Raw genomic sequence first — 14,832 nt, 5'->3', positions numbered from 1 at the left:
TGCCTGTCATGAAGATGGTTCAGTGGGAGCCTGCTCAGAAGAGCCAAGGAAGATGAGGTGGAGATGGAGTAGAGATTGCTAGAAATCGGAACATCCACACCTTTGGGGATGGGTTGCACTACTAGTGTCATTCTGTTTAAAGGCATCCGCACCGTTTTTGAAAGAAACTGTGCTTATATGTGCAAACAGCAAGGAGAGAATAATGCCCTTGACTATGCAGCATACCATTGGACAAAAGAAGATTCAGAACTATTGATCTCCTCCTGTCTGGTAAATGATGTCTTGCTTAATTAACAAGTACTTTGATGGTGTTAGAATAAACTTGTCTTTACTTATAAAGCAATGTATTTATTTATTGCAGCATGCTTACATATTTCTAGCCTGGGTGCCTGAATGGGTAATTAAGTGGCTTTAAGTTTAATTATGAGGTGCCTGTTTGTATATGGGAGAATGCCATGCATTCACCAAAGCTTCAGTATGTACAGAGAGAGGAGCCGGAGTAAGCTAATTGATTACAGATTAGTTTTCTAAGTTAGCTTGATGAGCGTCTATGTTCTTGGTATATAGTCTCAGAAATAATGTGTGGCAAAGTGTGTATTTAGGGTTTTCTATACTGAACCCTCTACCAGTGATAGTGAATTATTCAGCTCTTTTACGTCTTCATCTTTTCCTTGGCGAAATTTTCTTGCTAATGGCTTGTGGTCAGTCCTCCCATCAGAGGGAGAAATTTAAAGGGAGCCTGAAAGAAAACTGTAATGGGCGTGAGAAAAATATTTATAGTTTTATTGTTTTAAGTCTGGCTATTTATAACGTTTTTGGGTGAGACCGCAAGGAAGCTTAGCTAACACTTGTGTGTTCTTTGCTCCCCTTATGATGCTCAAAGAGGTGTCAGGTCGCAGCTGGGTGTGCCCGTCCGTGGCCTTCTCACAAATACCGGGCTGGTGAGGAAGCTGCATATGGGTCTCCTCTTCCCTCAGGATGCTTTGCCATTTTTCCTTCTGTTCTTATCACAGCTTTTTGTCAAATCGAGTGAGAATAACACACGTGGGAGTTTCTGTGTGTGAGTCTGGCCAGCAGCCACTCGGTATGGTGAGGGCGAGGTGTGTGGAAACCCCGAATCCGTTCCTGGTCGTTAGGCTGCCCTCCGACAGGGCAAGGGGGTACTAGTGGGCCACAAGCACGCCGGGATCAGATCAGGTCACCCCGGCCTTGCAGGAACCCAAGAGAGGATGCGTTTCATAGAGGGTCTTCTGTGAGATTAGCTTTCCGAACACTTGGGAAGAAGGGAAAAGAGCATCATTTGAGCACCAGATGCATTTTGGAAGGCAGTTATATGTGTGGGTTTGGAACTTAAGTGGGGCTGTATTAACTATTAAATATTTTAGACTCTAATGTATTTTGGAATAGGCTTTTGAGAACAACTGGTGTCAGATTAGAAGGACTAGCTCATTACGGAGTCTGCCCCATTAGGTGTAATCCATAATCCTGACAGCCTCAGGACTGCTGGGCCAGTAATGGCAACATCTCTCCCAGGCCGCCCACTTCTGCTCCCTCAGGTCACACTGACTTGTCTTGGGTTAACCCATCTTTGAGAGACTCTGCTTGTTTTTCTTTTTATTTTGTTGCACGAGGGAGTAATAACCTGCCAGGGGCTTCGTTGGCACGCCGGGACTGGAGTTTGAAGGTGCTCCTCTGGTTGGGTCAGGTGCCCGCTGCCCTTGCCTGCACGCATGTATGTGGCCGAGGCGCTGTGCGTGGAAGGTTGCACCCTTTCCCTCCCACTGCTCTCACTGCTTCTGTCCTTGACCCTTGACCCTCCCCTCACTCAGCAGACAGTGGCCCTTTGAAAAGGAAAGTCTAATGGTCACTCCTGTACTCAGAATCAGATCCAGAATCCTTCGTGTGGCCTCCAGGTCCATCCTTAAACCTGCCATCCCTGCCTCTGCTGGCCACCCCCATTTGCTTCTCACCCTCTCCTCATTCCTCATTTCCCTTGCTGTTCTCTCCTGCTGGACCCTCCAGCCAGGCATTACCTGGTACACCTCTGGCCTACTCCAGGGCTAGCTCCAATTTCCCTAACCAGTGAGGCTTCTTTGACCCCCGGTATAATCTTGTAACACCCCTGGCACACCCTTCTCTGGTTCCCTGCCATAGTTTCTTCCTAACATTTATCTCCACCTGATGTACAGTTAGTCAAGTATAGTAATAGTAGTTAGTAGTTATCATACTTACAGTAAGAATAAGCTTTCTTTTTGTTAAAATTTTAAACTTTATTTTAAAATAATTTTAGACAATAAAATAGCAAAAATAGAACAGTGATTGCATATTTCCTTCACAGAGCTTTCCCTAATTTTAAGAAATGACAGAACCATAAAGAATAAGCTTTCTGATGGCTAGGATTTTTGTCTGTTTTGTTTGCTGTTCTGCCCCAACAGCTAGAACAGTGTCTGATTTGTATTACGTGCTCAGTTAATGGGTGAATTCCGATGAAATGGTTTTATGGTCCTGAACTTGAGCTTCGAGAAGGTGTTGAGAATTTAGGTTACAATCACTTATCCTAAAACCAAAAGTCTTTTTTCAGACATTTTTGTCATTCCCCCCAACCAATGACTGGCTCATTTTCAGTAATGTCCACTAGAGTTATACTTTTCAACCCTCTGTCCTGTACCTATACCAAGAAGTTATGTGGTCCAAGGCCAGACATCCCATGGGTTTGCTGTGGTCATGACTGACAGTTGATGCTATGATCTTTGGACAGTGTCCAGACTAGTTCTGTTGAGACCTATCCCAGGGCACAGGCATTTCAGGGCCTTCTCATCCTTTGGTTTGAGCGAGCCCAACACTTCTTACGGGAGCCCTGCCTGATGGTACTCCCATGAGCCCCCTCCACCCAAAGGTAGGCTGGCCTGCTCTTCAGGCAGATGTGAGCCTGCCGACCTTGGTTGGTTAGTAGGGTGGCTGCTAATTGTCCTTCCTCCAGCTCAGGTGGCTCCCAACCTGTGGCTCTGCTTTACCTGTCCCCAGGTCAGAGCGCTGCTTCACCTGCTCCGAGGGCATAACCCCCAGCCTGGCGCCTCAGTGCGTGCTAAGTCTTGTTGAGGAAGAGGAGTGGTATCATGAACATTAGGACTTGAGGCCACCCAGTCTTCGAGAGACACTTAAATAGCCCACATGTCTGTCCATGTGTCAGAAGCCCACGTGGGCAGACTGCCTCATTTTGGCATCAGTGGAATTGCTGCTCCTCAACTAAGCTTTGTGCTTTCCTCTTGGCCTCATGGAAGGGCCTCATAGGAACATCCTCATGAAAGTGATGTCTGCCGTGAGAGTTTTGCTGAGGGCCTTGCTCATTTGCTTTTGGATCACAGCTGCACGGTGTAGGGGGGTAGCGGTTAAGTGTGCTGAGTCTGGGGCGCCCGGCTGGCCCAGTCGGTGGAGCATGCCGCGCTGGAGGGTTGTGAGCTTGAGCCTCGTGTTGAGTGTAGGGATTACTTAGAAATAAGGCCTTAAAAACAAAGAAAGGGGGCCTTCCCTGGAGCCATCCTGCCAGGCTTAAATCCCAGATCCATGACTTGCTAGCTGTGTGGCTTTGGGCAATTTACTTGACTGCTCTGTTCCTAAGTTTCATTATTAATGAGTAATGAAATGGATCTGCACTTAATGAAAAGCAGATAACAGCAATATTTTCCTCATAGGGTTACTGAATGAGTGAATACATCTAAAGACTTTAGGATAGTGTTTTGTATAGAAGTTAGTGCTAATTATTAGCTATTATCATAATTATTTCTATTTTTTTGGTGTTCTCTCTATGAGGGGCCCAGAAGTAAATTTCTTCTCTCTATACTCTGAATGGTTGTGCTTTTTTTGAGGAACTGCTTTTATGTATTTTATATACCTCAAGATTCATGTAACTGATCCCAGCTCCCTCTTCAGTTGACTGTTAGAGAAAGCTTCGATCCAAACATGTGACCCAATCCTAACAGATATATAGGCTCTTTCAAAATTATTTTTTTTTTAAAGTTTATTGGGGAGAAAGAGTGAGAAAGTTGGGGGGAGGGCCAGAGGGAGAGAATCTCAAGCAGACTCTCTATTGAGCCCAGAGCCCTATTGAGGGAGAGGGTCTTGACCTCACGACCCTGAGATCATGACCTGAGCAGAATCCAAGAGTCCGACGCTTAACAGACTGAGCCACCCAGGTGCCATGGTGATTTTTTTTTTTATTGCCCTTAAACTTTGCTTCTTACTTTCCTGTATTACTATTTTATCAGCATCTGCTTTTTCTCATCTGCTTATTAGTTTTCAATTTATTTTTTATATTATTATGTCATTTTAAATCCTTTTGCAACAAGGCAGAGTATGAATTAAGAAGTTAATAGAGACCTTTATAGTGAAGAAAAAGTATTTTTAGGATCACTAAGGTTGGCTCTGAAGCCAAAATCAGATGTCTGTAATGTAGACTTTAGCTTTGTAAGACTGCAACTGTGGGATCTTGTACAGGAGGTTCTTTTTATATCTGAACAGCATGAATCAGCCCCATGGTGGGTAGGATACTGGGAAATGGGCTTATCTGGCTTCTTGGGACTGACTGAATTTCAGCTGTACCACACTTAAATATTGACTAGTAATCCTACCACAACGGGGGGCAAGGCTGAGTTAGGATAGTCTCTGTTTCCCAAGTATAGATTTTTCCTAACATCTTCTTTTTCTAAGTAATTGAATGTATTAGTTCAGATCATTCCAGACACAACCTTGAATGCTTCTGTGTGCTGAGCACTGGCGTACCAGGAAGCTCACGTCCCTATCTGGGAAGGGCCCACAGAACTCACAGGGCCTGTTGGGCAGGAAAGGGGGTAGGAAAGCACAGCTCAGCCCAGTCACCTTCCGTGAGGAGGGGCAGCAGGAGTGGACACTAAATCCCCTTTTTCCTAGTCTGTGAGGGTCTGTGATGGGTCCAGCCTTATTGACTAGGACTTGACCTGTTTTACTCAAGCCGGTCATCTAGGACTCCCCTTTTTAACATGTCGGTGGAAGACCCGAGGAGCTGTGGGGTTATCGCGTACCCTGCTGTCTTTTTGCCCATTAGAACTAAAGTGGAAGATGTTGCTCAGTCGTAGCCCTGACGGCCACTGGGACCCTGTCAGCAGCCCCATAGAGAGTGCTCGTGAAGGCAAACTGCTGAAAGTCACAAGGGGAGAAAACACACTTTCTGTCTTCCATTTCTTTGGTGACACGATGGGATATAAGGGATAATTTTACCCATTATAAATTAATGTTTACTCTTTTTTTTATCTCCTTAAAGCTGTGAAGTTTTTCATTTTTTTTAATTATAAGATCTGCTCTACATCTTCAGTTTGTTTTCAGCCTTTATTACAGTACAGAATTTTATCAGACACACTGCAGTCTCCCCAGGCTAAAGAGTCCTCCCTAACAGAAAATACCTCTTGGCTCTGAAAATCCTCTGATTCATCACATGTGCACTGTGCAGAGAGAACGGAGTTGAGGGTGATAGGTTGTCTCGCTCCGAAGAGCCTGCAGTCCTGCTAGTGCATGTTTGTGTGTCTGGAGGTGGGGGGAGAAGGGGGGACATAAGTTGTGAATCTGTGACAAGTGATAAAAGAAAAATTGTATAGTACCTGTCAGCTTGAGGCAGTGGGGAAAGTATAGGCTGGATCTTGATGATTTTAGATGTGCCCTCATAACTTTTTCTTGCACTGTGAGAGCAGTCTTGAGGTATAAGAAAGCAGAAACCTGCTTGGTGGCCTTCCAGAACATTCCTTCAGTTCTCAGTCCGATCACTGGACTATGGCTTTGGATAGGATGTGTTTGCCATCTTATTTCTAATACCCTTTCTAATGATGTGCAGTGATTTTGTTTTTGTTGCCTGTTTGGATCATAGCAGTAAATTGGAGATGTTTTCAAGGAACAGTCAGTCTGCTCTGGTTCCTGGATCCATTTCCTGCATCCGCGATTGCACTGCTCTGTTGATGCTGCTTTTTGTGAGTGAAGCCAGCGTGCGTGACTAGCGCGAAAGCGTATTGCACCTTTCCCTGATGGCTTATTAAAATTTACTATCTTATTAATATTTATTAAATTTTAAACAGGTAATTAACATTCATTGTAGAAACTAAGCATGCTGATGTTCAGTACATAGAGGTAACCACCGATTTAAACATTTTGAGGCAAAGCCTTCTAGAATTTCATCCATGTACAGCATCGTTCATAAAAAATACATAACTGTTTAGAGTTGCTGTGGACTAAATTGTGCCCCTTCCAAAATTCAAATGTCGAAGCCCCAATCCTCAGTGTGACCGCATCTGGAGATAGGGTCTTTAGGAAGTAATTAAGTTAAACAGAGTCGTAAAGGTGGGGCCTCCATCCAACAGGGCTGTGACCTTATAAGAAGAGTCAGAGATTCCTAACTCACTGCCATGTGAGCACACAGCATGAAGGCAAGCTGTCTGCTGCAAGCCCAGACAAGGGTCTTCTCCAGGTGCTGACCTTGCTGGTATCCTAAGCTTGGACTTCAGCTTCCAGAACTGTGAGAAAATAAATTCCTGTTGTTGAAGCCACCTGGTCTATGCTATTTTGTTAGGGCAACCCAATCCAATACATGGGTATAATAAGGATGTTGTTTTGTCCCATAGTCTATAACTAGCTTTAGATAATCAGCAATATATCCCGATGTCTTTCCATGTTAATAAGTATACATTTATGTCTCAGTCCTAATGGCGTCATTTCATTGTGTGAATGCATCTTAGTTCATTTTGGACTGCTGTAATAATATACCATAGACTGGGTGTCTTATAAATAAAAACATTTATTTCTCCAGTTCTGGAGACTGGGAAGTCCAAGAGTCAGGCATCCACAGATTTGGTTTCTGGTAAGGGCCCGCTTCCTGGCTCAGTGAGAAGAGGCTCTCAAGGAGAGGAGGAGGACCGTGGATATCTGTGAGGTTTCTTTTATAAGAGCACTATAATTTCTTAGAGATTATAAAACAGCCTTATTTTATTTTTTTAAGATTTATTTATTTATTTATTTGACAGACAGAGATCACAAGTAGGTAGAGAGGCAGACAGAGAGAGAGGGAAGCAGGCTCCCCACTGAGCAGAGAGCCCAATGTGGGGCTCCATCCCAGGACCCTGGGATCATGACCTGAGCCCAAGGCAGAGGCTTAACCCACTGAGCCACCCAGGCACCCCATAAAACAGCTTTATGAGGGCTCCACCCTCATGACCTAATCACTTCCGAAAGGCCTCACCTCCACATACCATCCCATGTGGAATTAGGTTTCACCATACTCGGTTTGAGGGGACACAGACATTTATAGTGTAGGATGTGACATTTTGTTTAACCAGTACCCACTGTTTTACTTCCCTGGTTTTTTTTTTTTTTTTTTTTTTCCATTGTCTTATGTTTTTTCTATCCTTGCATATGTACTTTAAACATTGGTCAAATTGTTTTCTTACCACAGATTTCTAGACCTGGAATAGCTAGGTCACAGTATATTTGTTTTTTTAAAGGGTTTTGATAAATGTTTAGCCAAATTGGACTCTAGAAAGGTTATTTTGAGATTTTTAAAACTTGGAAGACAAGAAAATTTATTTTCTCTCCTTGGGATTTCAAGCAGTCTGCCTTTCTTACTGCTCTTTATTAAGCTGCTGATGGCGTTATCTATGAACAAAATAACATCGCCTTCGATTGCTGTATAGTTAGGCCAATAACATGGTTATACAGGGGTTCAAATTAGCACTAATTTTGTCTCAACTGCTGGAAACTGGCGTTCTTACATACCCCAGGGGAATTCTGAAATGTTCCTTTGTGGGGGCTGGAATGTATTGTTCTGGGAGGTCTTCACCCTTTCAGAGTTGGTAGCTATTTCTTAGATATTAAAAGAGGAAAGCAGCAGAAATACTGAGTAGAAACAGATGAGTAAAGCTGTTGTTGCTTTGCACAAGTCTTTTTAGATATTCAAAGTAGCTGATTTACATTTCCTTCATACATTTAGTGAAAAGCAACAACTCTTTTGCTTTTTAAAAGTAACATTGTCTTTCATAGTTAGAATATATAATTATTAGAGAAAATTTAGAGACTACAGAGAGGAAAGAGTAAAGAGGAAAAGAAAAATCAACTATAATCCCACAACCTAGAAATAATTACTGTTTAACATGTACTGTGTGTGTCCTAGTATTTTTCTCTGCTTATGCAGTTATAAAAATGGTATGACATTTCATAAATAATTCCTGATGCCTTTTTTTTTTTTTTAAGAATTTTTTTTAAAGTAATCTCTATACCCAGCATGGGGCTCAAATTTAAACCCTGAGCCCAAGAGTCACATGCTGAAAGCACGCACCAACTGCATCAACTGAGCCAGCCAGGTGCCCTTTCTGATGCTTATTCCACTGATTTTCTTATGACCATTTTCTTATGCCCGTAATGTTCCACTAAAATACTAGTATGTGCTTAATATTCCATTGTAGTGTATATTCTAGAATTTATTTAAATGCTTCTTTGTTATTAGTCACTTAGGTTATTATACATTAAAATTACAGAGGACATCTTTACCCAAAAATCTAATATTTTCAGAGGCTAGATTCATAAATGTGAACTTACTAAGGCAAGAATGAATTTTTAGAAGTCCCTTTAAGGCATATTTTTTACTGCTTAATGATTGATCGCATTTAACGTTCTAGCAGTAGTGAATATTTGTCTTGTTATTTTTGTTTTTGTTTTTGTTTTTTTTTAAGATTTTATTTATTTGAAAGAGAGGGAGAGTGTGTGCTACGTGCGGTAAGGAGCAGAGAGAGAGGGACAAGCAGATTCCACGTGGAGTGTGGAGCCTGGCTCAGCGCTTGATCTCACAACCTTGAGATCATGACCCAGCGGAAATCAAGAGTTGGCTGCTTAATCAACTGAGCCACCCAGGTGCCCCTAGACTTGTTTTATAAATGATTGCCAGCGTCATTCTCTACCAGTTTGAGAGGTAAAGATAGAACTTGAAAGCTCCAAATCCTTTGTCATATTTATTTCAAGTATTTCTCCATTTTGTCATTTCCTTTTGATTACTTTCTTTATACTACTTGTTTTACTAACACAAATTTAAATGTATATGGTAAGCATAATCGTCTTATACTCAATATACTCATCTTATACTCATCTCATACCCATTGCTTTTGTGCTCAGAAATTCTTGCTTATCTCAAATCAGATATTCACTGGTATTTTCTTTTGGAATTATTTGTTTGTTTACTATTTGGCTTTTTTGGTCCAAGGATCCTGTCACCTGTTTTTGTAAATAAAGTTTTATTGGCATAACCACACATACTTTTTCATTGTTGTCGATGACTCCTTTCATAGTGTCATGGCTGAGCAGTTGTGACAGAAATCTGTAATAGTCAGTAGCTGGCTTAAAATGCTTATTAGCTGGCCCCTTTATAGTTTGCTGACTCCTGGATACATGGTTTAGTTGAGGCCTTCATTTGATTCCCTCCTTACCTCCAACTCTCATTTTTCCCAGTCCTGTTCGTTGAGTTCATTTATTCCTTACTCACTGATTTGTGATACTGCCTTTATTATATTTTATGTTCTTTTATATATTAGCGTTTATTTTGGTACCACCCTGTGTCCATTACAGAGGGAAAGTTCTTATCCAGCTGCAGTTCAGTTATAATTTAATAACAATAGAAACGGATTTAGAGGGAGAAACATAGATTCTACATTTTTAAGGTAGAATAAATAGACTGTCCTCTCTAAGTTGCTGAATTAAATAGTCTTATAAAGCATGTATTAGCAAAGCTTCAGGAGCGAAGGGTTAAGGTTTGAATGTAGAGTTAAGTGTATTTGTAAATCTGTTTCCTTGTGAACCAGCCTGTTCATAAAGCAGATCAGACTTGTCTTTGTAGGGACTCTCTGGTGCATTTTGATGAAAGAAAGATTCCAGTGTAGCAGCTGCATCCTCAAGTAACCTTGATTTGAATCTACATATTTTCTATTTCCGGTCTTTGCTAACAAAATGAGTCCCAGCAAAACATAAGCAGAGATACTACTGGAGTTTCCAAAGCAAGTGTATTCGTGTCTACAGGAAATACATCTGTGTCTGAATAGATGGAGAATAGATTCTAGCTTTCCCGTTACATGTTACGTGAATTCTGAAGATAGTTTTCCTCCTTACTCCATGTTACGTGTGTGCAAAGGTTTGGGTATGTATATGGCTGTGTGTGATGTATGTGTGCTTGTGTATTTGTATATGCCTGTGTGTATTTTTTTTTTAAAGATTTTATTTATTTATTTGACAGAGAGATCACAAGTAGGCACAGAGGCAGGCGGAGAGAAAGGGGGAAGCGGGCTCCCTGCTGAGCAGAGAGCCCGATGCGGGGCTCGATCCCAGGGCCCTGAGATCATGTCTTGAGCTGAAGGTAGAGGCTTAACCCACTGAGCCACCCAAGCGCCCCGCCTGTGTGTATTTTTTTGTTATCACGATCCTGGGATACTGGATAAAGGAATACTTTACTTTTTTTCAAATGTCAATGAACAATCAGAGGCTTTATCTGAGGGCACATTTCAATAAACATTGGTTTCTCTGCCAAGGAAACACCCGTATCCTAGGGACTGAGGTAGATGTGACCTGTGAGCTGAAGCGGAGGGAGGATGTGAGCTAGTCACAGGCTGATGGCTTTCCTCTTCTCTCTGGAGTAGGTTTGGTCTGTGCAGAGTCTCTATGATGAGAGTTTGCGTACAGAATGGTAAGATATAGAGTTGGTGACAGTCCTGTATAGCATGTAGTTTGCCTTGTGCACTTCTGATGTTCCTTGTGTGTTTTCTAGACGGATGAAGTAGGCGACGGCATCGTCGAAGCCTCAGTGTTACACACTGCTCTTACTTCTCTCGGCGTCCTTGATGGTGGAAGAGCAGTCAGAGAGAACCCGGAAACCTTTCCTTGTTTCTTCCTTCCCCTGGAAAGAACTATTTCCTCTCCACAACACCTCTGACAACAAATGTGTGCTCCCCCCGGCCCCCCACATTAAACAGTTTGGACACTAACTACCTAGAGTGAGTACAGACTCGGTGTTTGAGGGCCGAGTCCCAGAAGACTGCCCCCCTCTCAGTGGCTGGTCTGAAGTTCCAGTTTGTCACCTCTGCATCCAGCTGGCCGGCTGTAAATCTGGGCTTCTCAGGACCCCTTCCTTAGGTTAGATAATTTGCTAGAAATGCTTATAGAACTCAGGGAAATACTGGTTATCACCAGTTAACTAAAAAGGTATAATTGAGGAACAGTCAGATGGAAGTGATGCATAGAGCAACGTAGGTGAGAGGGGTGACGGGCTCCCATTCCTTCTCTAGGCCTATCACACTCCCGGCCCTGCCGTGTGTTCACTGACCCAGACGCTCTCGGAACCTCTCCATTTAGGGTATTAATGGAGGCTCCATTATGTGGGCATGATTGATTAAATAATTGGTCATTGGTTATTGAACTCCACCTCCTGCCCTTCTCTCCCTCTGGGTCAGAGGGCTGGGCTGGAAGATCCAACCCTTTCATCACTTGGTTGGATCCTCTGGCAACCAGCCTTCACCTCATTAGCATAAAGTCAGATTAGGTTGAATGGGGCTTATTATGAGTAACAAAAGATATTCCTTTGTCACTCTTGAAATTCCAAGAGTTTGGAAGCTTTGTACCAGGAACAGGAGCAGAGACCAAATATGTATTTCTTTTTTTTTTTTTTTTAAGATTTTATTTATTTATTTGACAGAGAGAGAGATCACAAGTAGGCAGAGAGGCAGGCAGAGAGAGGGAGAAGCAGGCTCCCCGCTGAGCAGAGAGCCCGATGTGGGGCTCGATCCCAGGACCCAGAAATCATGACCCGAGCCAAAGGCAGAGGCCTAACCCACTGAGCCACCCAGGTGCCCCCAAATATGTATTTCTTAATTTGTTATGCCTCCTCTTCTTTTCTTTAATTTTCAAACATTCAGTGGATGTCTGGGAATACAGTCTCTGCTCTGAGAGAGCCGGTAGGAGCTCCTAAGCAGGATGCAGGCTGTGATGGGTGGGATGCGGTAGGAGCTCCTAAGCAGTGATGGGCGGAAGCATCCCTACCACACGAAGATCTCTGAGGCACGCCTAGGACAGAGTCAGGGAATGCTCCTGCTGGAGGTGATGTCTAAACTGAATCTTGAAGGAAGAGAAGAATGTACTAGGTGGAGGGGTAGGAGAGGGACATACCGACCAAGGAAGCCAAATCTGGGGAGGGAGAGCCGAGACCTCCCTAGAGCTGCTAGTAATTCCACAAGGCTGGAGGGGCCTTATGGAGCGAGAGGACAACTGTGGGGGTATGTTGGTGACCAGTGGGCTAGAGAGGTAAGCAGGGACCAGATCCTGACGGGTCTTTGGGAACTCTATTCCAAATTGGAGGGGAGCCGTTTACTGAAAGTTTTAGACAAGGAAAGACATGGGCAGATCAATGTTTTAGCAAGATCACTCAGACTACGGAGTGAATGATGGGTTGGAGAAAGGAGGCAGGGTCTGAAGATGGGAACACTGATGAGGCGGGTCCTTGCAGCAGAGTGACAAGTGATGTTGGCCTCGTTAAGGTAGATGGTAGTAGAGATGGAGAAAAGTATCTGGATTTAAGAGATAGTTAAATCTAGACAAGAGGGGGAGTTGGGGTGGGGTCAGGAGTATTCAGATGTTTGCCTTGGGCACCTCTGGGCCATCTACTGAGGGGAGAACCATTTTGAGGGAATGAGTCTGAGGGTTTTGGGATGGAGAGGAGGATTTCAGTTTGGGGCGTCCCTAGTGTGAGGTTAGACACGTCAGAATGGAGACATCTGTAGATCAGTGAGCCATGACTCTTGAGGCTGGAGGTAGCATTGTGGATTCCAGCAAGGGAAGGATGGCATGGGAATGGGTGAGGTCCCCTGGTGAGAGGGCCCTGGGAAATGCAAAGGACAAGGAGCTGGAATAGCTCTCCTGAGTTGAGTGGTCTGGGGTGGGGTGGTGGACGATAGCCTGGTTTGCATTTGGAAACAGAGGTATAGCCCTAGATTGAAGAACTTGGCCTGTAGGTGGACCTGCGTATGCCTGTTGCTTCCCATGCCCCGACAGCATCATCTTTATTATTCACAGAGACACGTAGGAGACATGTGCAGTGTCCTTCTCTGCACAGCAGGGTTTCAAGTAAGTATCCCCTCAGCTCTTCGGAAGGGGCTTATACAGTGGAGTGGGAAGACAGTGGGTCACTGACTAAAGCCACCTCCCCACCCCGGCTGGAAGAGCTGACACTGAGTATTCCCTGCTTATCAGCCACGCTTCTAAGCTCTTTATGTCTGTTGACTTACTTACTCCCGAGGACAACCCAAGAGGTAGATACTCTTGTTACCTTTATTTTATGGTTGGGGAAATGGAACCAAGAGAAGGGTAAATATTGTCTAAAGTCACATAGCGAGTAGCACAGCCAGGATTCAGACCAGTCACTTAGTTCCAGAGCCCTGTGTTCCTCACCGTGAACCAGAGCGTCTTGCCTTTCAGTGTAACAAACATAACTGTTAAGGCGAAGCCATGATGGGATTTGGGAAAGTTCTCAGAGATGAAAGAACCTCTCGGCGGGAGGGGAGTGAGAAGAAGACGAGGCAAAGATGAACCGGGAGCCCGGGCTAGCTTGGGACACAGAAGTAAACATTAGTGGAAAAAAGGGCTAGATTCCACCAGAGTCAAAGGGTGATGTGAACCAGTGACCAGGGTCCATCAGGAAGGGTGAAGGGTTCTGAGCTTAGCGTGAAGGATGAACACAACCCCAACGGGGTCAGGGTCTAGGCAGGGCTGGGGTGGATCTGTATTGGTCTGAAGGGAAGAGCGCGTTCAGAGGTGTGCAGGGAAGGGAGAGAAGCTCTGAGCTGGGTGTGCGATGAGGTGGCCAGTTCCTGAAGAGCTGCCTCATGTGCCCAGCCCCGCTGCGTTCCGTCTGGAAGCCCGTGGAGCCGTTGCTGGGTATTTTAGACCATCCTCATGTCAGAGTGGGGTCAGAGTCAGAAAGGAAGAGGAGGGAAGTCGGGGGCCAGGAGTGAAAGTTCTGAGGCCTCAGGCAAACCCTGTGATTGAAGGGGATGGGGGAGAGGGTTAGACTGGAGCGGTATTTTATGGAGCTAGAATTCGCTCGGCCGTTGAGTGCTGGAAGTGGGTGAGGGAGCGGGAATAACACCCGGTCTCCTGACTTGGATGGTGGTGATGCCATTAATCAGACTCAGGCCCCGCAGGGGCCGGGCCAGGTTTTGGTGCGGCTGGTGTGCGAGCCGAGACAGGAGAGATCAGGAGTTCACTTTGGGTCTTGTTGAGTTTCCAGTGCCTGTGGAACCTTCAGGTGAGAGACAGATCCAACTTTCGGAGGGCCCCGAAGTTCCTGCAGGGTAGAGCCCCTCTCTAAGAAAATGAATAGAAAATTACAAATAACAAGTTAGGTGCAGGACCCTGGGTGGGACCCCTGCCTGCCGGGGAGGGTCCTGAAGCTTAAGCCTTGTTAACTTCTGCAGAGCCTGCTCCTGCTTCATGGCGGATATCTGAGGCTCCCTGAGGTCTCCTTCCCTGTCCCTGTCTTCCTGGATGTCAGGAAGTCCCCAGTTCTTCTCTCTAAGCTGTAGGCTGGTCGTCCCATTAAAGTTAATCCAGGGTTTACCTTAATGTGGTGTTTAGGAAAATCCGTGCTGTGCCTTCTGACTTTTCTGCAGAAAATGTACCTGCTTCTCCTGTCTTCCTATCACAAAGAGACAGAAAGAAAAAGCCATGAAGTGCTTTTATTAGACGAAGGGTTGGATTTATTATCCCTATCCATGACCAAAAGAGGATAACAGT

General features: G+C 44.4%; 1 protein-coding gene across 11 annotated transcripts in view; it reads left to right on the top strand.

Annotated features, from left to right (window-relative positions):
• Nucleotides 1-14,832, top strand: part of DOCK9 (dedicator of cytokinesis 9) — a 282,088-nt gene that overhangs the window by 67,089 nt on the left and 200,167 nt on the right. For 5 of the 11 annotated variants that reach the window (XM_047720306.1, XM_047720304.1, XM_047720301.1 and 2 more), the window contains exon 1: nucleotides 94-270. The exons of the other annotated variants lie outside the window; for them this stretch is intronic. In XM_047720306.1, coding sequence (XP_047576262.1) covers nucleotides 109-270 — 162 coding nt within the window. In that variant the 5' untranslated portion in view covers nucleotides 94-108. Of the gene's footprint in view, nucleotides 1-93; nucleotides 271-14,832 lie in introns of those variants that run through there. 11 annotated transcript variants of the gene reach the window in all.

The sequence above is a fragment of the Lutra lutra genome, chromosome 3, assembly GCF_902655055.1.
Source record: "Lutra lutra chromosome 3, mLutLut1.2, whole genome shotgun sequence".
Taxonomy (NCBI): Eukaryota; Metazoa; Chordata; class Mammalia; order Carnivora; family Mustelidae; genus Lutra; species Lutra lutra.
This window is presented reverse-complemented; position numbering and strand designations above follow the sequence as displayed.